Source organism: Python bivittatus, unplaced genomic scaffold (genome assembly GCF_059951505.1).
Source record: "Python bivittatus isolate LINGU-HERP-01145 unplaced genomic scaffold, Pbiv_v1 ctg000350_np1212, whole genome shotgun sequence".
NCBI lineage: Eukaryota > Metazoa > Chordata > Lepidosauria > Squamata > Pythonidae > Python > Python bivittatus.
In genome coordinates this window covers 19,843,660-19,869,923 of record NW_028277074.1, presented here as the reverse complement: position 1 = coordinate 19,869,923, position 26,264 = coordinate 19,843,660, and the positions used below count along the sequence as shown (strand labels likewise).

Genomic DNA, 26,264 nt, shown 5'->3' with positions numbered 1-26,264 from the left:
GTGTAAAGGAAAGAATGAATGGGGCCATGTATCGTGAGATTTTGAGTGAACACCTCCTTCCATCAGCAAGGGCACTGAAGATGAAATGTGGCTGGGTCTTTCAGCATGACAATGATCCCAAACACACTGCCTGGGCAACGAAGGAGTGGCTTCGTAAGAAGCATTTCAAGGTCCTGGAGTGGCCTAGCCAGTCTCCAGATCTCAACCCCATGGAAAACCTTTGGAGGGAGTTGAAAGCCCGTGTTGCCCAGCGACAGCCCCAAAACATCACTGCTCTAGAGGAGATCTGCATGGAGGAATGGGCCAAAATACCAGCAACAGTGTGTGAAGACCTTGTGAAGACTTACAGAAAATGTTTGACCTCTGTCATTGCCAACAAAGGATATATACCAAACTATTGAGATGAACTTTTGATATTGACCAAATACTTATTTTCCACCATGATTTCCAAATAAATTCTTTAAAAATCAGACAATGTGATTTTCTGGATTTTTTTCCCCATTTTGTCTCTCATAGTTGAGGTATACCTATGATGAAAATTACAGGCCTCTCTCATCTTTTTAAGTGGGAGAACTTGCACAATTGGTGGCTGACTAAATACTTTTTTGCCCCACTGTATCTGAATAGGATGGAGAAATGGGCTCAAAGTAGCAAAATTAAAGAGGCACAAGCAAAGTCTTCACTTCTGAAAGAAAAAGTGAATGCATAAATACTGTGTAGCCCTAACTATCAGCTTGACTGAGTCACCCTTCTTTCTTTTAAGTAGATGGCATGCCCACCTTTGCTCCTGTCTTCTTAATTTGCAACACGTTACTAGGTTCAGGGACTTGTCTAGCTAGGAGTCTGCATCAGCTGACTCAGCCTGCACCATTGCCTCTCAGGTGTACTCTCTTCAGCTAATTTCTGGGGTGCAGGCTGAGGCTCACTGGACAGGCTCTTCAGCTTCTGAATCTGAATAATAAGACTGATTTCCAATACTAATAATAAGAACAGTTTAATACTGAAAACAAGACAGTGGGCTTCACTTTATTGGTTACATTCAAATGAAGGTTGACAGTCATCTGTATGGACTGTTGTAATTTGGAGTGGACTGCTGGCTATCTTGGAGACTTTTCAATCTTGATTCAAAATACTCTTTTAAGGCATGACTAGTGTGATTCACGAATGGAGAATCAGTTTCTTTGTTCTCACTGAATCTCATTAGCGGTCTTGCAATTTCATGTTACTGGGCAAAAGGGCCAATGATTAGACACCCTGAAAGAACTGGATTAAACAACAGAGAGTAATCAGAGATGTGTGAATTGTAGGAAGAATATTTTAATTCTTATAAGTACTGGGTTGCACAGTTCCAGGTAGTTTTATGTCTGTTCAAATTCTCTCTCTCTCTCGCTCAGACTTTTACAGATTAGTGGGAGCTGGGATTTTAAATTTTAAATACATTTTAAATAAATCTTTAAACTTTATTACATTGAGAAGGTTTAATATAATTTTCTAATTTTGCTGCTTCTCTCCATCTTAAGGTTTAAAAAGTATGTTGCAGACAAGATTTAGGTATATGCTACTATCAAAAGTTACATTTCATCAAACATTCAGCTTAAGATGTATGTCGGTTTAAAACTTGTATTTTATATATATATATTTAGTGCAATTTCTGATTTACTTACCATGCAGATTACTTTCCACATTGGAGTCATCTAAAGAGATCTGAGACTGAGCTTTCACTTCCAGATTCCTGCTGAGCCAGCTAGTTTGTTCTAGCGAAGAAGCTGCAGTGTTTCCCACTGCTTCTAATATTTTCTGCGTTACATCCTGAAAGGCAAACAGACTGTGAAAGAAAAGCAATCCATACAACTAGACAATATGCAGTAGAAATAAAGAAAATGCTGCATAATAAAACATTACTCAAACTGCATTCCAGGAGAGCTGCGCACAAAGCTTTTCAGGGAGGCTGTTAGCATATCAAGCCAAATTCAGTACTTTTTTGTTGATAATGCCTTCTCCCCATGCCTAGTCAGGTTGAAGTCAAGATACACAGCACAACCAGGCAACTTATTTTGACTCCTGGGGTGAAAAAATGACTTTCCCTTCCCTTGCAGTACAGTTTGCTGTTCTTTTGTGACCCTCGATATCAACTGCTTAAGAGGGTTGTGTGCAGACTACAGCCCATATGCAGCTGGCCAGGGCTTTGGAGAGAGATCTGTGTATGGATTTACTAAATTTCTGGAAATTCCGGTTATTCATTCAGTTTAGAGGCTGTCTGACTCCAGATGACTCTAGGCAGCTTACATTAAAAAGGTAAGAACAATGAAAAGAAGAGAGATCATAAATGTTCAGAAGACAGACTCTGAATTGCGATAAAACAATCTACAAGGGCTAGACCACGGTTCTACTTGAAGGCCTGGGAAAATAGAAAAATTTTCCATGACATTCTGAAAGTGGGAACAATTCAGAAAAGAATATTTTTTTAAAATAATTGCTTTAGCATTACAGTTTAATCTCATCCATATCATGAGAGATTAACTACTGATCTTTCATGGACTATTAAATTAGTTGTCAAATTTGCTGCGAGGTTAGAAGACGACATACTATTTTACACATGTACACAATCCCCAATCCAAATGTAGAGATTCAAAAAATGCTGTGGAGTACCTGCAAGTCTTTTTGATTCTTTTTATTCTCCTGGTTTGGAGTTCTCGTCACAAAGTCATTCAGAGTGCTGCAGAAAAATAAACCCAACTCAGCAAAATGATCAATTGTGGCTATTAGCATATGTATCAAAGTGATTGCTAATGTCATACCTGAGAAGCAAAAAATGACCAGGTGGTGCCAAATTCAATTGCACAGATTCCTTGAACACTCCTAATAATGACTGGAAGTTCTCCTGCAGGGCTGAAACTGGAAGCCTGAGAGTGGGTGGGTTAGGTTAGAAAATACTAAAGGAAGTATCACAGATTTACAGAAAAGGCAATTTAACTTAAAAAGCTATTCTACCTGTTACTGTTATGGGTTACAAATAGTACGTGTGTGTGTGTGTGTGTGTGTGTGTGTATCTCCAAAGCATTTAAGTACACAAGTTTTGTCAGTGTTTCTTTTTAATACAATTTTTATGTAATTGTGGTGATGATGGCTAGAAGTGATGGACTCTTTTAATTTATCTGTCCTGGAATAACAGACTAAGATGCTGCACTGCATTGTAATAACAAGAAACTTCATGGAGATTATATTTTAACATGTTTGCAGCTATTTAACTGAAGTAGTTTTGTGTCCCTGCAGTATTGGGAACAAAAATTCTACAGAAGGGTATATACATAATTTATGTATGCAAAAAAACGAATATATTAATAGTTGTAATGTGTTCTGGAGATGTTTATTAGCTAAGAAGCCTATTTACCTTTGAATGAAAGCATTGCAGAACTGAAGCACTGGGATATCCACTAGGACAGATTTCTGGGAAAGAAAATACAGTACAGTATACTGTAATCACTACAGCAGTGTAATTCCTGTTGTCTATTATAAAAATTATGCAGTTTCATTATATATTACAGTGCTTTAACTAAAATTCCCCAGTCTACTTCACAGTAGTGACTTGCTTCTAAAACGTTTTGTTTTCATTGTGATTGGTTTAAAAAAAAAGTCAACTCTTATTTTCCCCCCAAAATTTAAAGATCAAAAGTATCTGAAATTTCTCCAGTGTGACCCAAATTAGCCAATTGCTAAATCACAGCTCTCCTGAACAATCACAATTATTGTGATATAATCATAATAATTACTCAAATCTGTACTGTCCAAATCAGAATTCTAGATTAATTCTCTGCAGAAAAGCACCTAAAAAACAGAATGTGCTCTACAGGTAGTCTTCGTTGAACAACCACTTGTTCAGCGACTGAAGTTATGACAGCACTGTACGAGGACGACTTACAATGGGTCCTCACAGTTGCGGCTGTCACAGCATCCCCGTGGTCATGTGATTGGGATTAAGGTGCTTGGCAACTGGCTTATAATGACTTCATTGCAGCATCCCATGTTCATGTGATCGCCATTTGTGACCTTCACTGCTGGCTTCTGACAAGCAAAATCAATGGGGAAGTCAGCAGGAGGTTGCAAATGGCAATCAAATGACTGCAGGTTGCTGTGATCGTGCAGGATTCGCCTAATGAGGGCAACTGGGACTGCCGCAACTGCTGTCATAAGTCAGTGCAGTCATGTGACGTCATGCTTCACAACCGTGTGGTCCCAATTACCATTGTTAAGTGATGAAAACCTGTATTACTTTCCCATCTAATTTCCAAGTTTTGGGGTTTTGTTTTCTTTTAAAAACACTATTTTAATTTTTGAAGGGTTAGATTTCAGAATTGTTGATTTATAGCATACACTGAAAGACTGCAAAAGGCATACCAAACTCATCTGTGCCAGATTCCAAATGCTATTAGCATTTACTATCAATCAGTGGAAAACACTGTGCGCCTGATATATGCACCATATGGTTTATATGTAAGGAACAATAGTCAAATCTTAGCACTGTCCCTCTGAAATTTTCATCAGCTTGAGAGTTCTGTATATACGCTCATTCTAATCCTACTGAAGTATTTATACAAAGGAACTGTATTGTAGAAAGAAACTCTTTACTGATTTACTAATTTTTCTCCCACAATCTTTTCCTCAGTATAATATTACATGCAGTCTTCAGATCAGTTAAACTACACAGACATTGAGATTGTTCAGCAATATGTCTGTGCAAAATATTAAAAAGCATGTTAGTGTTGCAGTGTTAAACCAGCTCTATCTTCTGGGAAAGCTCAGGACATTGCTTCAAAGGCTTTCCCAGCTGTCTGTGTATATGTAACTGTACAGCTGCTTTGCCTTGCCGGTGTCCCGCTGGAATAATGTCTGTGAATACACCCAAATGCCATGGATAAGCTTCCTATCACAGCAATAAGGAGATATATAGTAACAAGATCATCCATTTCTGTATATTCAGAAGCAGGAGTATTACACATGTATGAATCAAGAGAGTTGTTGGAAGAATTCTTTCCATCTAGATTTAATAACATGGTAAGCAGAATTCTTGTGGATGTTCTCTTCTGCTGCAGTTATCAACATTAACAAAACTTGTCTGCATGCTGTTACTAAGAATAGTGATCACCTTCACACATTACGAATCATAATTTTCCCTCAGGAAACTCTAAAAGTACAGATTTTCCATTTGATTTATCTTTACAATAATTATCAAGAATAAATCAATTCAACCGCCAACTGCTCTTATTTAAACTACCAAATGCTCTCCATTCAGATTGTTTTGATTCTATTATTATTCCAGTCTTAATCCACAAAACCCTAGCCAAGCTGCTTAAAATAGAGTAGTTCCCAAACCATTTTGAACAGAAGATCACCCACGTAGTGAAGGGGAAGAGAACTTTCTAAGAGGTTCACGTATGAAAGTATTAATTAGAACTAAATCTGTCCATTTAGATGGTGGCAGAGACTAAGAAGGCTGGGAAACTCAAACTTGGACAACTAATCAGGAGGAGGAAGGTTTTCTTCTCTAAAAGGAGAAGAGGCAGTTCCATTTTCTCTTTGTTCTTTTGCCTTCCCTCATGGGGAGATGGCATCTTTTCCCAAGCTGTCTCCTGCTATAGATAAGAAATTCTCCCCAACCTGGAGAAGAGTTGAAGAATCAGAAAAAAATAGCCATCCAGGGAAATGTGAATTCCTTTTCTTCTTAGCTTTTTAAAAAATTTCTTATTTCTATTATGGATTGATCTGGAATGTTTCTTTCTATCCTTTAGTTTTATCAGTACTGAATGTGCATGTATATGTGCATTTCTGCCTGGAAAATTAGCTGCGAGTTAAAGCCTGCAAGATCCATGAGATAATCCTTTTTCTTTATCCCACAGTCTTTAATTCTCAAATACTGCATTAACTTTAAAACTACATATTACATGATTTGTACCTTCTTCTGAAATGGTCTTATTCTGACACATGTTAGCCTATCACACTGCTATCTGCAGATCTACAAATGGTAAAAGCTACAAGAATAGCTTCTGCAGTAGATATTCATTTTAATAAGTTTAATGCAAAACTGTAAGTTGGTGCTACATCAAAGGACTGTAGAAAATGTAATAGGCATGTTAGTAATCACACTATGCAACCTTCCTATTCCTCATTGCATTGGTCCAATTTGTAGGACTGTAGTTCCTTGTATTTAATCCGATTCTCAACATAGCCAACTCAACATAAATCAGTCTTCCAGTAGAAAATAGACTGTGTTTTTCTAAATCTGTTTAGAATGCTATCTTAGATTGTGGATCCAAACATTCTAAAAGAACTAAAGAAACACTTTTCAGATTTGTGTTTTTTATTTGTAATTGTTTTTATGTATTTATTCTTTTTAATTGTTGTACGCCACTCAGAGCCACTTTGTGAGAGATGGGTGGCTATATAAATACGATAAATAAATAAATAAAATAAATATCTGGCAAAAAATTCACTAAACCAAGCAAGAGACTTCTGAGATCTAAATTTCACAACTGATTTTCCTTTACCATTAAAAAGAGTGGGATTTGGGCCTTAAAATATTTGAATTTTTCTGAAACTCGGATAGAAGCTAGAGCTTGCTTATAATGCCATTTGAATTTCTGACTTAACCAAATGTTGTAGGAAACCATTACAAATTTCATGAATTCTATTCTTATATATTCAATGTAAACATATATTCTTGCATAATGAGATTTATAGACATACTTAGGATACATTAAACCAGCATATCTGTTTTTCTACTATTGGGTGATGCTAGCAGCACTCACTTACCCACTCCATATTCCTAGAAACCAAACTCAAATTCAAACATCAGTCTGTTATTATGGTTGCTTCTCCAAGCACAGTTTGTTTTCCACCTAAATCCTGCTCTATTTATTCTGCAACAGTCATTACCTCTGAAACTTCTAATTTTATCCTGAATCTAGTTTTTATCTTTCAATCACAACTGAGTTCCCTTTTTGGTACCACTCTTTCTCAAGGTACATGGAAAATACAACACAAAATCTTTTTTTTTTTATGTAATTGTAAAATAAATGTATTGTCATTTTTTTGGCACTTTCCTAGTACTGGAAAATTGATACTTCTGGTATTTAATGTTGCCAGTTTAATACAGTAATATGTAAATAAATGGAAGATAAAAAAATCAACTTTGACCAACATCAACTGTCTCATCAGCTGGTATCTACATTCTTTGCTGTGAGAAACTGAAACAAAAGCAGAATTCACTAAACTGCTATAGCTTTAGCCATAGTTCCCTTGATCACAAATCTATTAGACAAATTTCTGCTCCATGGAGAATAATTCAAGAGTAGGCCACATACAGCAACCATGATGAAGAAGCAACAGTCAGAGCATCTGGTCCACTGCTGTTTTTCCAGTGTGTTTTATCCTGTTCCTTATTCTTTTACTTGGATGTTTAAATTGGCACTGCTTATAATTTTTGATCTCGATTTAAAAGGGTACTTTGAGTATTTTAATGCCTATTTGTATGACATATTTTTAATCTTAATTCTCATGAGATGGCTTGGATAGTTTTTCCATTATGAAACATGGCATAAAAGTTATCTCCCTCCCTCCCCCCCCCCCGTTGTAGCTTTTAATGAAAAAGGTAACATTAAATATAGCTTGTTTTCCCTGCCTGAACACAAAAAGACAATTAGATATTATTTCATCAATTTAGATTGGTTAAACTGTTCTGTTAAATATACTTCTACCTCTTCGCCTTTAATTTGGGAAGGTTTCTTTACAACTTCTTTTATTAGCTGCAGTATAATGTCAGTCTTCAGGGTGCTGAGTGCACAAACAAGGTCAACTAATATTAGCTGAGATGTATTAGCTACGGGAGGCATCTGAAAGAAAAAAGTAAAACAAAAATATTCCTCATACGTGTTTTTTAAAATATTCACTCTACTACAGGGATGAGGAACATCCAATACATAGGCCAGATTGGACCTTCCCAGATGTCCCATGCACTCAGTACTTGTATTTGGAACCTCAAGACAGATATGTCCATGAAGTCTTCTCTACCCTACACCCCAATCCCCAGAAACTTCAGCTTAAAGACACTAATACTACTTTGCCAGAGAATAGTGGCCTGGAAGGAGCATTTTTACATTTCAATTTCATATAACCTGTGACTTCCTAAAAGTAACAAATCAGATGAAGCTGGTTCTACAGAGCTGGAGTTTGATGGCATTTCTAGCAGGATGTAATGAAAAAAAAAAGATTAATTCTAGTTTGCTTTATCATTTGAAAAACGTTCACTTTCTTGATCATGATTGATGGTAAGCCAGGCTTAGTGTGTCTTCTGAACAACTGGAATCAAATGCAAACTCATTGATTAGACAGATAAAATATGTAAAGTAGTTTTGGTACTTAAAGCTAAAATTTACTGATGAACATCTACCAAGCTAAGTAATTCACAATCCATCAGGCAGTTTCTATGCAAAGTCCCTGTTCATATGAGAAAGCATATGACTGAGTGAATAGAAATGTTTTGTGTGAACATGGAGGTGAAGGTCGGTTGCTGACTGTAATAAGAGTGCTATATAGTGGAAGTAAAGCATATGTAAAAGGAGATGGAATGCTTAATGAATGGTTCAACACTAAGCACGGATGAAAAACATCCCCTGGGTTATTTAATGTCTTTAAATATAAAAGGAATATTTGTAGTGATCTCAGAGGTGTGTTGGTTGGGGATGTGAATGTATGTGTACTTTTGTATACAGATGATGCTGTGTTGTTGGCCCAGAACCCAAAAGATTTGCAGTGAATGTTAAATTATATAATGCAAGGAGTATGGATCTGACATTAATCTATCAAAAGAAAATAAAGTTGTATTTGACAGGAAAGCTGGATAGAGCAGTTGTTAAAATAGACTTAAATGGCAAAGAACTAGAGTAACTAGATGAATGCTTGTACTTTAGTAGAATTTACTAAACATGGGGAATGGACGGATAACTTTTAAGATGTTTAAATGCTGGTTGAAAGATAGTGGGTACTTTGTAAGGAATGAATGTCAAAACAACTGAAAATGTCGTGTATAAAAGTGTGCTTCTGACCACTTGGTTATGTGGGAAACAGAATTGGTTATGTCTGGAGCATCATAAAAGTTACCTGAATGCAGAGCAAATGGGATGTTTAAGAAGTATGCGTGGTCAAACAAGACAGAATCAAGAATGAAAGGCTGCTGGTGATCTGTTAGTACAGGTAGTCCTCACTTAACGACTGCAATTGGGACTGGCAACTCCATTGCTAAGTTATGCGGTTGTTCAGTGAAACATCATATGACTGAGGCAGACTAATGATGTCAGTTCCACCGTGGCTGTTAAGTTGAATCACTGCAGGTCGTAAGCTTGATATCACGTGACTGTGACTTGTGACTTACCACCAGCTTCTCCACTGACTTTGCTTGTCAGAAGCCAGCTGTGAAGCTCACAAATGGCGATCATGTGACTGCAGGGATGCTGCAACAGTCATAAGTTTGAGGACTGGTCATAAAACTACTTTTCAGCACCACTGTAAGTTCGAACGGTTGCTAAACAGGGCAGTCGTTAACTGAGAATAACCTGTATATCAAGAATGAATAAGGATTAAATCACAAAAGAAACAAAGGAAGAGTGAATAGGTTAAGAAGACTGGGAAGACCAAGAGAGTTGTGGTGAGATGAAGTAGATCAGATCTTGGAAAAGAAAAGTCAGAAATTCAAAGAAGGAAAGGCATTTTATGATGCACTGTGTAGATATGGTGGAAACAAAGATAATCTGCAAAGACAGAAAGATAAGGAGAGGTATAGTGAATGTTTGGTGTAAACTACATTAACCTTACCTCCTACGTTCAGTTTCTTTGGATTGCTATTTGCTACACCTGTTATGTGTTTGGCATAACATTGCTTACCCTAAAAGGGAATATATGTTTGTATGCATGGATGCAATGGATCTGGCTTAATTCTAGCAGTGGAATGATCCACTGGTATTTTGCATTTTCTTACCTTTGTTTGGTATTTATGAGGTTTTTTGCTGCTCCAAACTGCAGCTACAGCAGCTATTAGTTGCACACCAAGTTGTCCAGTGAGGGGATTCAAGAAGTCTAGGATTTTTTTCTTTAATATCTGTTTTAAAAAAGTGAAGAACATACTAATCATATCTTTTGTTCCTTCATAGACAATTCTTGTTTGTAAATTCCAGGGATTATGACCCTGATTGGATGAAGTTGTGGTGAACAATACTATGGCTTAACTTTATGGCTGTTGAAAAAAAGAAGTGTATGCATGTGTATATACACACACACACACACACACACACACACACGATTAATAATAGCAAACTAGAACTGGAAAGATTGAAACAATGGGAATTATAATTGTTTGGTATAAGGTTATTTTACACTAGTGTTTTAAGTTTCAAAATGTAATCTTTTGAAAAAATAGTTAATCACTTCCATGCTATCTGTAAAATATTCCATATTAGAAAATTTTATAATATGCTCCAACAGTGGGGCATCCCGCCTATAGATTAAAGCTTACAGAAGCATTCGTACTTTTGTTGCTTTAAAATAAACTGATGAACAGCCTTTTACTCCTAGGAAATCAGATGGTCTTTTTTGAGAATCTTCCTTTTTAATGACATTCCAGAGGAGAGACATGGTGTTAATGATTTGAGGAAGCTCTTCCAAAATGGCATTCCTGGCATTTCTTAGGTTCGTTGGATCAGCATTGAAAGTTGACTGAGAAGAAAAAAAAATCAGTAAAATAAAAAACATGAGCAAGATTTTTATTAATTGATTAAATTTCTCAAAATTAACCTAGTTCCATTTTGACACCAAATATATAGACATGTTTTTAAGATTTACAAAGTGGGATCATTTATCATTTTGAGATGAGTCAATATCAAAAGAAACAAACCTCTCTTATATTTTCTTTGCTATAATTGCACCCCCCCCCCCCGCAAATCTTACTATAAGAACCTCTGGGTTGCATATACATACCCTTTTGGTTTGGTTTGGATGATCCAGAAGACAAAAATGGCCAATAGTTGTAAGTCCTTCCAAAAGAGTTAAAGGATAATCTGGTGTAATGTTCTCCCTTTTATAATTTATGCTTTAGGAAAGAAAGTTTTAATAAGTTACTGTCCGTTAGCCTTTTATTCTTTTATTCACACTCTCATTTCTTGGAGAGAACTATATGCTGTGGCTATTTAGCCAAGAATCCTTTATCCATTAAAAACAAAAATGTAACTAAATATTTTCCCTAAAAAGTTGGACAGGGGGAACAAAAGCAGAATCTTCTGTAAGGAAGGAATCTACCCAAGATGAGATCTTATTTTTTCCTCATCTGTAGACTCCTTTTGATGGAACCACCTAATTTAGAAAAGGGACTGTACAGTGGTAGAGCATATGCTTTATAGGCCAAGGATCTCAGTACCAAATTCCTGGTATCTCAAGTTTTAGTCATTTGCAAAAACTGTTCAACCAGCATTAGTTGCTGCTAGTCACCCCAGACAATAATGTTCTGGTACAATATTCTGACCATGTATAAAAACATATTCCTACCTTCTTATATCTTTCTCTTACACAGAAAAAAATCAAGCACACTGCAGGCATTAACTTTTTACTTTGAAAACTTGAAATATTTCATGCCAGCCAAAGCCTAAATTAGCAAAACATAAAGATAACAAGTAGGTATCCCCTACCTTGCTGATGTTTTAGTCGACATCTTCAGAATTTCATGCTCATATTGTTTGACAAGCTCATCCAGATTCTTGCATATTTGTACAATAAATGGGGCTACTGTCCATCCTAACGATTTCCCAAAGTATGGCAAAGAGTATGTAACCAAGCCTACCCAAGATGGATGCATGCCATAACCATATTCTGGCTGCAAGCCTCGAACTACTGCAGACACAAATAACCCTTGCGACGTTATAGGGTGTGGATGCACATATTGCATAGCACCAATTGCCTCCTGAAAGCTAAGAGCCCTCTGCCATTCCTTAGACAGGGCTGGCTGATTTTCCTGCTCTTCTTGAGTCTGCCCAAGATGGTGCTCCAAGACTATCAGCACTTGCAGAAGTTTAAGCAATTCAATTTGTAAAGGGTGTTCACTCCAAATCTGATCATGACCAAAATTGATAAGGCTTTCCTCAAGGATATAGTGTTCACTTAAACCATTCGTCTTATTAGCTAACAAATGTTCATAGCATTTCTGACTAACATACATAGAAACAGAGAGAGAAAGTAGGACAAACTCTTGAATTTTGCATCTTCCAAGCAAGTTGCGTATGAATTCTATATTTTTGCTCTCTGTTGATTTGGCCATTGTAGTCAGCTGAGTCATCATTCTGATCAAGACTTCAACACTTTTCACTTGGACATCCCTATTGCCAAGCACATCTTTGTGAGTCACCTTCAAATAACAGGGATAATAAGAACGCAGGAAACTTAAACATAGATACATTAACAGTTCTATTAATAACGAATGGGGGCACACGGTTGGTGACTGAATTTGAAGTTTTCCATAGAAGCTCTGTCCCACAAGTGATTCCTGGTGGCGAGCTAAAAGATTGTAGATTAAATTCAAATGAGCTGTAGAACTTGTATCCATGCTAGTGGTTGCTACAGCTTCAGTAAACTCTTTAGGATTTGTTTTAAGCACTCCCTCAAGCACAGAAAATGCATACAGGACCCTTTTGGAATCATATGGTTGCATGTACAAGAGAACATGTTTAAAGAGCGCTTCAACCATCTCCTGTTTTTCTTTCTGTTGCTTTCGTAATCTAGATGTTATAAGTGCTTGAAGCTCCAAATCCACTTCATCATCACTTGAGAGAGATTCTGATGCCCGTGTTCTGTCGGAATCGGTACGTACCAGGTTTATTGCAGCACTTGATTTTGAACTATCAGCGGGATAAACATTAGAAGAACCAGTATGTTTCATACTATTTTTGCCATCTGTTGAGGCACTATTATTCTCCTCATTGGTCAGATCTTGCTGTTCGAGAGAGGGAGAAAATGATGATGTATTATCACTGTCCAAAGGCTCAGTGCTGGTATCAGCAGATTCAGTGTGTTCACTTTCATCCTTGCCCATTTCTAGTAGTGCTTCACCATACAGAGAAGGATTGTTTACAGAGAGTTCATTTTTTAACAGAGATTTCTCTGGATCTTTTTCAACTTCAGCCCATATAGCTTCCCTGTCCACAACTGTGAACTGGCTCAGTGGCAAAATTTCTTCAGAACTACTTTCACACAATTCACGAGACCTCAGTGACTCCTGAAAGATGGTTTTCTTTGTATACCATAGATGCATGTTTTCTAAAAAGAACATACAGTTTAAAACAAACATCAGAGGAACAATAACAGAGCTCTCTGTCCAGAAGAGTGCAGTGCTAGGAACAGCTAAGATACTGCACAGAACCCTCAAACTCCTCTGGTAGACGACCCAAAACTGAAGAAGACACATACCACTCATAAGGGTGAGAGAGGATTTTATACACACACACACACACACACTTTTGTCAGTGCAAATATCCTCTAGCTACCAAAAGGACAGATGGCATTTCCATATTATGTACTTAACTGAACAGAATATCGATTAAATACATACACACACATACAATATTTCATGTAGCAGCTATGCAAAAGGAAAATTCCATGAAAATCCCATACTAGGGAGGACAGGGACTGAAAATAGAATTACCATTATCATAATGCCTTTCATATATATCTATACTGCTGCTTTGTCAAGTCTGAAATGTGTAATTGTAACTTTTTGAATTATTTTATGGTGTGGATCTAATTATTAGGGACTTACAGCATTTTCATTTCAAGAAAATTTAAGGTGGTTTTTTGTTATTGTTGTTCTCTTTAGGAAAAAGGTACTAATGAGGAAAGGACCAATGTTTTTTTTTTAAATATGCATGTAATGTGTTAATTTAATGTGATGTAAATTTTTTATTCTTTTCCCATACATGATCCAGTAAGGTGAACTCTCAGTACATTCAGAAGACAGTCTAAGTTATAGCATTCCGTATATCAAAGGATGGTGATGGCCAGCAACTAAGTAACTTGAAAAAGAATTAAATTAGTTATTATGAGGACAGATCTATAAATAGTATTATCCATGCTCATTAAATAAAACTCTAGCTCAAATAAAACATGCCACCAAATATATTAACTCGTTGGCAGAGAGAAGTAAAAGGAGACCCACTGTTTGTATTCTTCCCAGACACATTGGGTGATCATCTTGGGAAAGAGATATCCTAGGCTAGAAGTTATCTTGGTCTGATCTGATAAGAGTTTTCCTAAGCACAATCTTACCTGCTGAGTTTTTCTGCTTGATACAGTGAAGGGAGATACGTTGTGTCTTCGGATGTAATAAAAGCAGAAGAGCAGGTTCAAGAATTCTTGTAACATCGTTAAGTGAGAGTGCTCGTATCAACCAACCCTGTGCTGCAGCACTAATTGCTCCATCTGAATAATTCAGACTATCCAGTACAACAAACAGGGATCTACAGGAAAAAAATTAATAGAAGGCAGCACTATTGAAACAATGATAATGTTCTGAGAAGACTAGAACACAGCTTACAAAAACCTATTACTCTAATAATGAAATGAAAATAAACAGCTTTGTGCAAATATGGGACTGCATCAGTAGCCTGTTTCAGTTACACTGATTACATTAAATACAGTTTATCAAAATATACAAATTCAGAATAGCCATACCTATCAAAAGATCGGCTGTGGGATGTAGGTCTGCTGCCCTGAATTTCCCTGGTCAAATGCCACATAATGGAGAATCTGAACAGCGCTTCCAGCCTCATACACTTGCAGGAAAAAAATCCAAAATATAAGAAAAAGTTAAATGTATTATATTTTAATATACATATTTCTATCATTCAAGCCTACAAATATTCATGATAATTATGGAACATGAAAATAATTTGCTGATATGGGATGTAGTTCTTAGTAGCATTTATTATACTTATAATTTATGTATTTTTTTTCCTATAGGTAGCTAAACAAATCAATATTTACAATTCCACAAAATTTAAAACAGCAATGAATGTGTTTCTAGAAAATGTCAAATGTCAAGTTTAAAATGGCAGCAGTCAATCTAACAATTCTTTTTTAATCTTTGCCAATCACAGAAATATGACGCTTAGGGAGAAAACATTACTAGCATGAGGGAAGACTGAATATATTCTTTCTTCATTTTTGAACAATTTTTATAAATAAACTAGTTTTACTAGTGCATACCTAAGTTGTTTCACAATTATCTAATTAACTATATTCCACTATATTCCATACTATAAATATAATCTGTGTTGGTTTGCAGCAAGTAACATTGTGATCACCAGGAAAACAAAGTTAAATCATAGTTTAGCTTCCACAGAGATAATTTAATCAGTGAGTATGACCAGTTTAAATATTATGGCATTAAATGGGAAGATATTTCCACTTTTGTGTCTCTAGAATTAAAATCACTGGCCAAGGGGAAAAAGAAAAAGGGTTTTCCCTGTTACTCATAGTGAAACTATAAAAAGTAAAAAAAAAGTTTGGGAAATGATAACTGTTCTGGGAAATTAGGATTTAACAAAATTATTTTCATCTATATTGATCTATCATATATACGCTTTGGGGGAAAGCAGTATTGTGAAAAAGAATAAGAAACAGTAACCCAAAAGAATTAAAATGTAAGAAAAAGAGCTAAATATAAAAAAAGCCTAGTTTGCACCAAATCTTTTACTATACATATCCTTAAATTTATATCCTTGGAAATCATTCTCGTTTCTATCACATCAATCCACTGCCTTTAAAATTATCTATCTGTCTGTCTGTCTGTCTATCATCTCCTGCTGAGGATCTCATTAAATCAATCCAATCACAATTTTCTCTGTTTTCCCCTTCCTTTTGACCAACTCATTCTTCCTACATCAGCAGGAGTCTGGTAGCATATTTTCAAAGTAACACATTTTATTAAAAGGTGTAAATTTTTGTGAGCTATAGTTCACTTCATCAGATGCATGGAGTGGTTAAACTGATACAGGATTTAAATTGGGATGATGAGGTGGGACAGAGAGGGAGGGAAAGACAGGTTGGTTATACAGATGCAGGTTACATGTGAGACAGATCACACGTACATTACCAATGAACAAGTGTAGTATGTCAAAAAGCCATTGTATTTGGTGAGACTTTTTGAGAGAGCTTGGCATGTAAGTTCAGCAATCTCTCACTTGGCTGTGGTGTTAAGAGTTTCTTTTTTCCAAAATGTTACTTTGAGATCTGTGATACAATGTCCCAGGAAGTTAAAATGCTCTGATATTACTTTATCCTTGTTTTCCTGATGTCAAACTTCTAATCATTCTAATTCTTATGCTATGTTTTGTTTATTAAATATGTTTTCCATAACTCTGTATGACTGCGATGTTGGAATTTCCCCAAACTATAGCACTATATTTAAGCATGTATAATCTTCTATAATAGTGGTATATAACTTGAGGACCTCAAAATACTGCTGAATTCTAATTTTTAGATAACAGAAATGGGAAATAATGAAATAAGTGGGGTTAGTCATATCAACTGTTTTTAATTATTCTGATTTTAGTTCACATTTAATTATTCATATTTCATGGATAATTTTATATATTTTGAAGTTTGACTCTGGCATGCTACTCAAGAGACCCAAGTAAAACTGTGCAAACTTGATTTAGGTCAGGATTGCAAAACATAGTCTTACTTTATCATGATCCAGTAATGCATGACAGATAATGTCTTCACAGATATTAGCTGATGGAGCTAGACAATGCAGACGGTAGAACAGTTCTACACAGGTGTTGTGATGCTCTCGTGTCTCTTTGTTCAGCTGATTCCAAAGCACTTGAGCAACTCTCTGTTGTAATTAAAAAAAAAAAAATCAAATTATCCATTTTAGGAAGATTTAACACAGGATAAAGGAAGCTGTATATTACTAAATTGGTTTTAATTTTCATTAAATTTTTAATTTTCATTAATTCTATATTAAGTTGTATTTCAACATTTAATACAGAATTTTTTTTCCTAGGGATACAGAGGAGCTTTGAATACTTTTCAGAATTAATATGGAAAGAAACAAGATATTAACAGCATTCCTTATGAGTAAGTTCCTATTTTTATCGCAGTTATTCACAATTGCTCACTGTCTTCAGTCCTGGCCACTGTAGTGCTTAGCTACTTTAATAGATAAAACCGATTGCAGGTTATCTTGGATGGCATTGTCACATGCTATTACTGTAAATTAATGTTTTGTCTCCATTTGTCTTTCTGCTCCTTCAACATCTCTAATGCAGCTCCTTTAGTTCAATGATTCTCAATGATTCCTTGACACAACAGTCCCACACTGGCCACCAGTTACCTGGAAAGTCTCTGTTCTCCACTTAGCCCCTGCCTCCCCATATTCGCTACCAGTCAACTGATTCACTAAAGCCTACAATAATACAAGCAACAGCAATACTAATATACCACTAACTCCAGCAGCAAATATGCCCTGACTACAATTACTGACCACGAGTCAACTTATGCTGTGCTAACTTGAATTGTGATCTTGTATCAGTTATCTAAAAAGAATAGTATAAATGGGAAATATGACAACAAATATCTAAATATAGGTTTTAATTCGGCTGGAGATCCACTTAACTGTAGCTCCTTAGTACTCATAGATTTCTATTGAATTGGTTGCTGATCAAGTTTATACTCAGAGTTGTTGTTGTTGTTATGCCACTGGCTATACAAAATACTTCCAATGATAACTAAACAATTAACTATGGATTAAAATGTTAGTAAAAAATGTCATCTTATAAGACCTTTAAAAAAGGAAGGATGAGAAGGCTTATTATAACACTGTTATAATTGTTATCCTATTTGTTAAACAACAAATGAACTCCCAGGCTGTTAAAGACAAAAATGTAGGGAAAGAGTATTTGTTTAACTGGTTGTCCCCACATTTTCTAAATGTTTATTTAGAGACAGATGATTGCAGAAAGTTTGAGAACCCCTGCTTCAGTGGCTCTGTTATTTTGTTGGATTAGATTAAGGAAAGTAACACTATTAGCCATCTAGTAGTAGTAGTAGTAGTAGTAGTAGTAGTAGTAATAATAATAATAATAATAATAATAATAATAATAATACGAGTTCTATCTGTTCCACCATCTCATGTGCCCAAACATCTTAAGTGGAAAAAAAAAGCACAGCACCTGATAGAAATCAGTTTTTTCTGAAATTAGCTTTAGGACTCCAGGAGCAATAGGAGGAACTGTGACCATCTGCAGTGTTCCAAAGAAGGGATTTTGCCCAGGAATTTTATATCGCTTAATTCTGTCTTCAATAACCAATGCCAGTGACTGGGAATGGTTGATTATTTCTAGCAGTACAGAAATGGCCAAATTCTGAATGTAGCAGTCATTAACACAGCAACATATTGTCATCAAGGATTTGAGCCACAGGGGAAAACTGGATTCACTACCTCCTAATGAAAGTGACAAAGAGTTTAGTATATTATTCAAATAATCATTAACAGGTAATTTTAAAAATATAAAATGACATTCCCACATTGAGTGATGTACATTAAATTTATTAAATACACATCTCACACTTGCATTAATATTTTTAGTGTATATTCATCTATTAAACACCAGTATTTCTGCTTGGGATTCTATATAGACTCTAACAACCTTATTCTGTATAGATTCTAACAACCTTATGAATACTTTTTTTCCAAGTGACATTCAATATTCCATAGCTACTAAGAATGCTTAGCTTCTCTGAACTATTTACTTACACATATATGGTGGTTCTTAGTATGAAATAGCTGTACTTCTGCAATTATTGAAAAGCACGCCAATAACTCCTCATTTTTCACAAGCTTTCCTTTGATGCTAATCTAGCTGGTACTCATCATCTAATTTCATTAGTGGTGGTGTTGTAGCTGACAATCTGCTAATTAAGCTATTCAACAAATTACTAAACTAAGCAGTTATTAACATCTGGCAAGGGAAATACAGAAATAACATCCACAGACGAGCATACAATTTTACCGAATAGCAGGATCCACTGTATTCAATGTGATACACTCCTAATTCCTTAGGAGTTAAGACCATACCATAAGATCATTAGCCTTTTAATGAATGCCCATTCTCTGTATACTGATGAAATTAAGATTGCATCTACTAGAGTTTTCATATACCATTCTGATGCAATATCCTATAATTATATTGATAAATGTATAGATTTTATGTTAGTGTTTGTGAAAATTTCCCTTGAAAGCCTCCTTATTTTGCATTCTTCTGTGATGTGAAATTATCAGAATGTTAGAATGAGATGTTCTTACCAGACACTTGAAAGAGTGACAAATACAATAGTTCAGATTCTTCTTCAGAAAGGTAAACAGGGAACGTAGTGCAATCTAGTAAGAGATAGCACAGAGCTGAAAAGGCCTCTCTGCAATCCTCTCGCGTATCTCCCAAATCAAACATAACTTGATCAAGGTCCCAGTCTTTCTCCTCTTTATCCCTTGGACTACCACGTTCATTAGAAGGAGAGGGAGGCTCCAGACCTTTCTGTTTAAAAGGTGATCCTCGTACAGTGAAGAAATCTGATAGCATTTGCTTCAACTGAGGCACCGTTATCTGCCTGGATTCACATGAGTGCCTTTCCCCCCCAGTATTTGTGGCAACTTGGTAATTATTCTCTTTGTTATTTCCTTGTCTGACATCAACTTTTGAGACACTGTCATTATTGGAATTCTGCAAATGAACCTCAAATGTATGTTTACTGGCAAATTTTGCAACCAGTTCCTGGATATAGTGCAAAGTCATCTGCATGCTTCCACCCTTTTTCCAGACATCATCTCTGTCAGGAATTATCCTAGGTATCCTCAAGTGCTGTAACAGTTCAGGTGATGAAGCACTAAGAGCAATGCCGCTGTCTTCAGATTTCAGTGAAGGAAAAGGAGCATCTTCTTTATCTTCAAGCACCTTGGATTCTGACCTTATTTCCTGGTTATCTTCCTTTACAGGACTCTGCAATATTGCAATAAGTATGTCTTGCTCTAAATATGAATGTATTTATTTTACATAACAGCAAAAAAAAATCCTTAAGTAAGAATAAAGATATCCTTAGAGTTAAGAAGACACGAATTAAGTTAACATTTCTTTGAGATGCACACATAAATTCTTGTTTTGGGCAACCTGCAGTTCCAAAGCCCCAGATGGCTTTGGATTCCTTTCTGCAGCCCTCAGAGCTTCTAGGGACTGTAACTACCCAAAAATGGGAACACAGTTTTTTGTCATTTTAAGGTGGAAAATAAATGAATCTATAGTGTATGTTAAAAAAACAAAAACAAAGTGGACCTCCCAAATTCTTTCCAACTCATTCTCGCCCACATGTGATGTAGCTCCACCCACTCCAGGTTCCACCTCAAAAAGATTAAGTGCAGCCCTTGCGTGCCAAATGCTTGCATGGTCCTACTAACAAGAGCTCACAGTTGGTCCTGCCTCTTTCTCTGTTTGACTTCCATTAATACAGCCAAGAGAGTTGTGTTCACATTTGTACAAACATGGGTACATATATCCAGGCAATCTCAGACTCTGCTTTATTAAGGTTCTAGTTGTTTGGAAAGTTGTACTTAAGCAAAAACAATTGGACATTCTTGTACAGTGCAAAATATAAAGCATAATTGGCATCCAGTCTTACACAGCAGAAAAATGAAGTTTGAGGGTCAGACTAGTATATTGTATTGTTCCCTACCCCTTTTAATATGAGTATAATCAGTGTTCCAACAATTGCAATTTCACAATGTAAAGGAGGTTTTCTATCAGTATCAAGGGATATTTGCAAATAGCCAATTTGTATATGAGAAGAACACTTTTTTTTTTCCTTTTTACCTACTCAGAGTTGTGTGGCAAGTGGATAGCCACATAAATTGAACAAAGAAACTAATGAATAAGAACCAATTCAGATTAGGACAGTTGCAAGGAATAGATATCCTTCTTGCCATACAGCAAGAAAGGATATCTATTCTTTATCTAAGTGATACAGAATCAGTTTTCTTTAAATAAATACACAGCTGTTTTAATTTTTTTTCAAAAATAGGCATGCAGTGCCAAATTACATGACAAGCAATAGATCTACTTCTTTGTCAAGACCTACGGGTAACAAATGCAAGAGATTTGTTTATTATGGAGGTGTTTCAATTACATTGTATCGAAGTGGCATCATATAGTTGACTTTGGTTGATCTCAAAAAGCTAAGAAGGCTTACATCTGGTTAGTACCTACATGAGAGATTCCCAGAAAATACCAGGTTATAAGGTAGACTAGGAATTCAAAAAACATTCCAAAAGAATGGCAAATTACTTCCAATACCATTGCTGAGAAAACTATATGGATATGTCCACAGGGACTCAAGCTCGATTTGGAGACTTTACTTCTTAAAATACATTGGCACCTCTGAGTTTGTTCTCATCTAAATTTGAACTCTGAAACTAGTGCTTTTTATTTATAAGACCACTGCTAAAGCCAATAATTTAGAAACAGAACATGAAAAAATTAATAAGTACATCTTTTAGACTCAACAGGTTAGAAACAAGAATCAACAATTATTTTTAAATAAAAAAATTCCTCTGCTCCAAGAATTAGGTAAGTACACATCTGTTTTTAAGCCATATTTCACTACAACATATTTAAATGAGCACAATTTTTGTCCATACTGTATTATAATTTCTTATATAGATACTGGAATTGTAGTATAACTATAAAAGAAATGCTGCTTTGGAGAATGAATACTTCTCACATTGTATGAAGCTAAATAAACAATTTCCATTTTATGTCAGCTATCAGAAAGCAGCCACCAAAATTACTCTTATATTGAACATTCACATTACTCTTCACACATTATGAAAAGCAGAGTTTGAAATACAAATATATGCAGTATGTTCTTAATAAACTCATGCAAAGATGGATCAGGATAACATATTTATACTTACAGAGTCTGAGCTTCCCGTTTCAGTACTCAGGTAGGCAGATGGCATTTGTACTTTACTGAGAACTTTGAAGCATGTTCTTAACACATGTGTGAACTCTGGTAAACTTAATACTTCCATGTTTTGAAGGAGAGATTGTGCCATACAGCTGAGCATTTGTGGCAGATACAGAGACTGTACTTCAGAATAAAGTTCCTATAAAAAGCAAGATGGTTCAAGTAAGCAAGCAGTTAATGCTGAGCAGCAATGAAGACAAGCAAATTGAAATTAAAGCCAGATAAGATGGGAAAATAAAATCAAGTCTTTAGATTGAAATTTGACCTCTTTAGGGTGGGACTGCATCACTTCAGTAGATCTGGCAGCACTGTAGTACAGGCAGCAATGGCAACAAATAACGTACGTGTAATTACAGTGTGCCAGTTTTGAGTACCCTGAAATTAGTCAGAACTGTCTGAGTTACAACATAGTATGATGCATTCTACCTTGGGATCCTGTGGAAGATGTTCTTCAACTGGTTAATAGCTGGGGACTAACTTGTGGATGGTATTATGATCACATCATATCAATAATGCATACTAGCTATTCATTACTGTGGAATTAAATTCAAAGAATTGGCCTTAATCTTTAAATGTTAGTCAACCTTGGGAACTTTAAGATGTGTGGACTTCCCAGAATTCCCCAGCCAGCAATGGGGTTGAGTCCACACATCTTAAAGTTCCCAAGGTTGAGAAGCACTGCTTTAAAGGATTATACAATATAGGCCTTGGCTATGTGAAAGATATTCTGTCTCACAATGAGCCTATCTGGATATTAAGGTCTTCAAAAGTCCTTCTAGTTATCCCTCCTTGCAAAGCCCCACTTGTTTGGCTAATAAAAATAAGACTTTTTCTTTTTTAATTTTTTTCTCTTTTTCATTGAACCCATATAAAAAATAAGATGAAAAAAGCAGGAAAAAAGAATAAAAGAATAAAATACATATCAATAAACAAGGGATTTGCAGATGTCATGGAAGCTATAATTTTCCAATATGTCATTAATTAAATGTGAATAACTGAAATACTATATTGTTTTAAAAGGCTAAAAATTGCTGTTAAGCTCTAAGCAAAGATGAATATTAGTAACCATGATCAAAGCAGTGTAAATCACCAAATGAAATAATTAATTAATAAATCATCAAACTACAATAATTTCTGTCCACATTTCTAAAAATTATTCAATTTGGAAATGCTATAAAATTGAAGCATAAAGTAAGCATAGTGAAAACCAATTTCCGTAATGGTACAAATCCATGTCTTGAGAATAAGTCTTTTTGTTTTTTGTATGTGTGTACTGGTCACAAACTGTGGAACACATTTGAGTTGCAAGTGATCCTTCTTATTTTAAGTTTTATGTAATTTGTTAATTTGGTTTAACTGAATGTTTTGTAATTTTATTCCTTTTTACTGGTTGTTGCTTGTTTTGTAGAAAGGAAACGTACAAATCTAATGAATGAAATGAAATGTTTCTTATATTTTAACATAGCATAGATATGGTTATTAAATATATTATGTCAAAAAATAACTCCAAATAGCTCCAGTGGGACTATACCCCCGCATAAAGACTTCCTTGGCAAGTAAAATTGATCTGTACATACTGAGGAATTAAGTTACATAAAAGGCTTAGGAGACAAAATAAAACACTTTGACTTACCAGTGGTATCACATCTAGGAGAAACACTGTTAGTATACAGAGTTCTGAAACTGTTGCATTCTTAGTTAGAAGCTGTGTCTGTGTGGATTTATTTCTGCTGCTGAAAGGAAAAGGATGCCTTAAAAAAAACTTTTCATTACAGTTTGATCATAGTGCAACTTTCAGCAAAATGCAATTAAAAACATAATACACATAATATACACATTGAAGCTGTTATGTAGTTCTTCTAAAGAAATAGATTTTTTTAAAAAAACTTCTCAATACTATTATTTTGTTTCCCAAACTAATTATTGTGTTTCCTAAAACACAGCCAAGAGAAAAGCAAGCATACTTTAATAGATATTTGAATTTCAATAGAGGAGCTACAGATATGTTCCTATTTACTGTTGAAGATGACCCTAAATATGACATGATATTCCCCACAAAAAAAGAAAAAATGAAAGATAGAAAAACTCACTTGCTTCCATTAACAGTCCCAATCAAAGGCAATTTTCCTATTTTAAAAAGGTAAACTCTCCTTTAGGTCAAGCTTAACTCTTGGTAACTTTGCTTCCTTGGCAATATTATGGAAGGGGTTTACTTTTGCCTTCTTATGGGATGATTTTTTTCCCCAATTTTCAAACCTAACTATAGCCCTGGTTTTCCCTGGAAATTCTCCCAGTCATATTAATCAAACAGGACTTTATCCAGCATTTCAATATAAACCAACTGAGATAGATGGCAGATTGATTGATTGATTGATTGATTTAGACAATTTATATGGCTGTCCATTTTGCTGCAGTGACCCCGGATGGCTAACAGTAATAAAACAGCAATGATCCAAACAATTAGAAACAAAATGATAAAACAATTTACAGTGAGCCAGAGGTTCCAATAAAACCCTTCAAACTTACACAGAGAGTTAACAGTAGGCTTGAAGAAAAGTCAGCCTTTTAATATCTTGTGAAAGGCTAACAGGGTAGGGGCCCATCAAAATGGGGGAAGTTGTTCCACAGTGCTGGTGCTGAAACAGAGAAAGTATGTCTCCTGGCTCTCACAAGATGGCATAGCTTAACAGAAGGGACCAGGACCTTGTCTACCATGTACAATCAGTGCGTAGAGCAGCACAACTGGAGACAGGTAGTTCCCCAGATTATCTGGCCCTGTACCATGTGGGGCTTTATAGGTGGTATTCAGAAGTTTATTGAAAGCCAATGCGGCTTGCAGAGCAGTGATATTACATGGGCGTATTATGATAGGCCTCAAACTGCCTGGCTTTCGCATTCTGAATTTAAGATAAATTATTACTGTTCCTTTATTATTCAGTCTCTTTGTGACCAATTATCTCCAAAGCAAAAAACAACACAGGGTCTATAACTACCTTAAGCAGTCCTCAATACATGTGGTCATATAATCCCAGAGAAAATCTGTGTTTAAGGATGTGATCAACATGTTAGCTGTTTTAACAATCTCAGATGCATTCTTGTTTTCTTTTATTGCACTAAAAAGAGAATCAACAATAGCTAGTAAATATATGCAGAGGAAATATTTTTTAATGCTAGGCATAGTATTGTAGAAACAAATACAGTAAAACCTTGGTTTGCGAATATAATTCGTTCCAGAAACATGCATGTAATCCAAAGCACTTGTATATCAAAGCGAATTTCCCCATAAGAAATAATGGAAACTCAGATGATTCGTTCCACAACCCAAAAATATTCATGTAAAAATGATTACAATACTGTAATATAATACAAAATAATAAAGAAAATACAAAATATAAAGAAAAATAAAACAAATTAACCTGCACTACCTTTGAAAACCTTCGTGGCTGGCATGAGGGAGACAAGAGAGAGGAGGGTTATTGTGTAGGACGACTTTCACTATCACTAGCATGGGAGACGATCACCCACAATCCCGCAGCAAGAGAGAGAACCACTGGCTCAGTTGTGATCATGACACATTCGGCATCACGTTCTACTCATATTGCAAGACATTGCTCGTTTATCAAGTTAAAATTTATTAGAAACGTTTGCTTGTCTTGCGGAACACTCCCAGATCAAGTTATTCGCAATCGAAGGTTTTACTGTAAATACATTTTTAAAGCGATGGTACAAAAACTTGGAACTGGGTGTTCAGAAATTAAACTGAAACCCTAAGCTCATACTTATCCTGAAATTTAAGTCTGGGTTATAAGATGGCCCAGGTTTAGTACCAGTCCTTTCCAACATAACCACTCTCCCTTTTCCATTCAAGCAGTATTACAGGATTCCATTTTAGCACTTTTCCAGGGGATTAAAGAATCACATATTTATTAAGATTACAGGGCATATACTCTGTTTTGATTGAACTGCTTTAGGCATGGGTAGTAGCAGTAGCCACATCAGCATTATGGATGGACAGCTTTATGGATGAACTTGTCCAGATGAACTTGTTAAGCCATTATTATTTTTTTGCCACTGCCTTCTTCCTAGGACTGAAAGAGAGAAACTGGTCCCAAATCACCCAGCTGGCTTCATGACTGAGGCAGAACTAGAGCTCACAGTCT

At 35.6% G+C, this 26,264-nt stretch overlaps 1 protein-coding gene across 5 annotated transcripts in view; it reads right to left on the bottom strand.

Moving 5' to 3' along the window:
- The window catches only part of DOP1B (DOP1 leucine zipper like protein B), a 60,018-nt gene that overhangs the window by 13,706 nt on the left and 20,048 nt on the right, over positions 1–26,264 (bottom strand). For 4 of the 5 annotated variants that reach the window (XM_007423325.4, XM_015887236.3, XM_025163481.2 and 1 more), the window contains 17 exons: positions 25,098–25,217; positions 23,738–23,837; positions 22,052–22,243; positions 19,397–20,087; positions 18,264–18,535; positions 16,772–16,924; positions 14,758–14,858; positions 14,353–14,543; positions 11,727–13,347; positions 11,023–11,134; positions 10,576–10,761; positions 10,028–10,147; positions 7,752–7,886; positions 3,392–3,447; positions 2,799–2,903; positions 2,650–2,716; positions 1,665–1,809 (listed from right to left, as the gene is read on the bottom strand). In XM_007423325.4, the coding sequence (XP_007423387.2) occupies positions 1,665–1,809; positions 2,650–2,716; positions 2,799–2,903; positions 3,392–3,447; positions 7,752–7,886; positions 10,028–10,147; positions 10,576–10,761; positions 11,023–11,134; positions 11,727–13,347; positions 14,353–14,543; positions 14,758–14,858; positions 16,772–16,924; positions 18,264–18,535; positions 19,397–20,087; positions 22,052–22,243; positions 23,738–23,837; positions 25,098–25,217 (4,367 nt within the window). The remainder of the gene's footprint in view (positions 1–1,664; positions 1,810–2,649; positions 2,717–2,798; positions 2,904–3,391; positions 3,448–7,751; positions 7,887–10,027; positions 10,148–10,575; positions 10,762–11,022; positions 11,135–11,726; positions 13,348–14,352; positions 14,544–14,757; positions 14,859–16,771; positions 16,925–18,263; positions 18,536–19,396; positions 20,088–22,051; positions 22,244–23,737; positions 23,838–25,097; positions 25,218–26,264) is intronic. The other variant, XM_007423326.4, reaches the window with a different exon arrangement.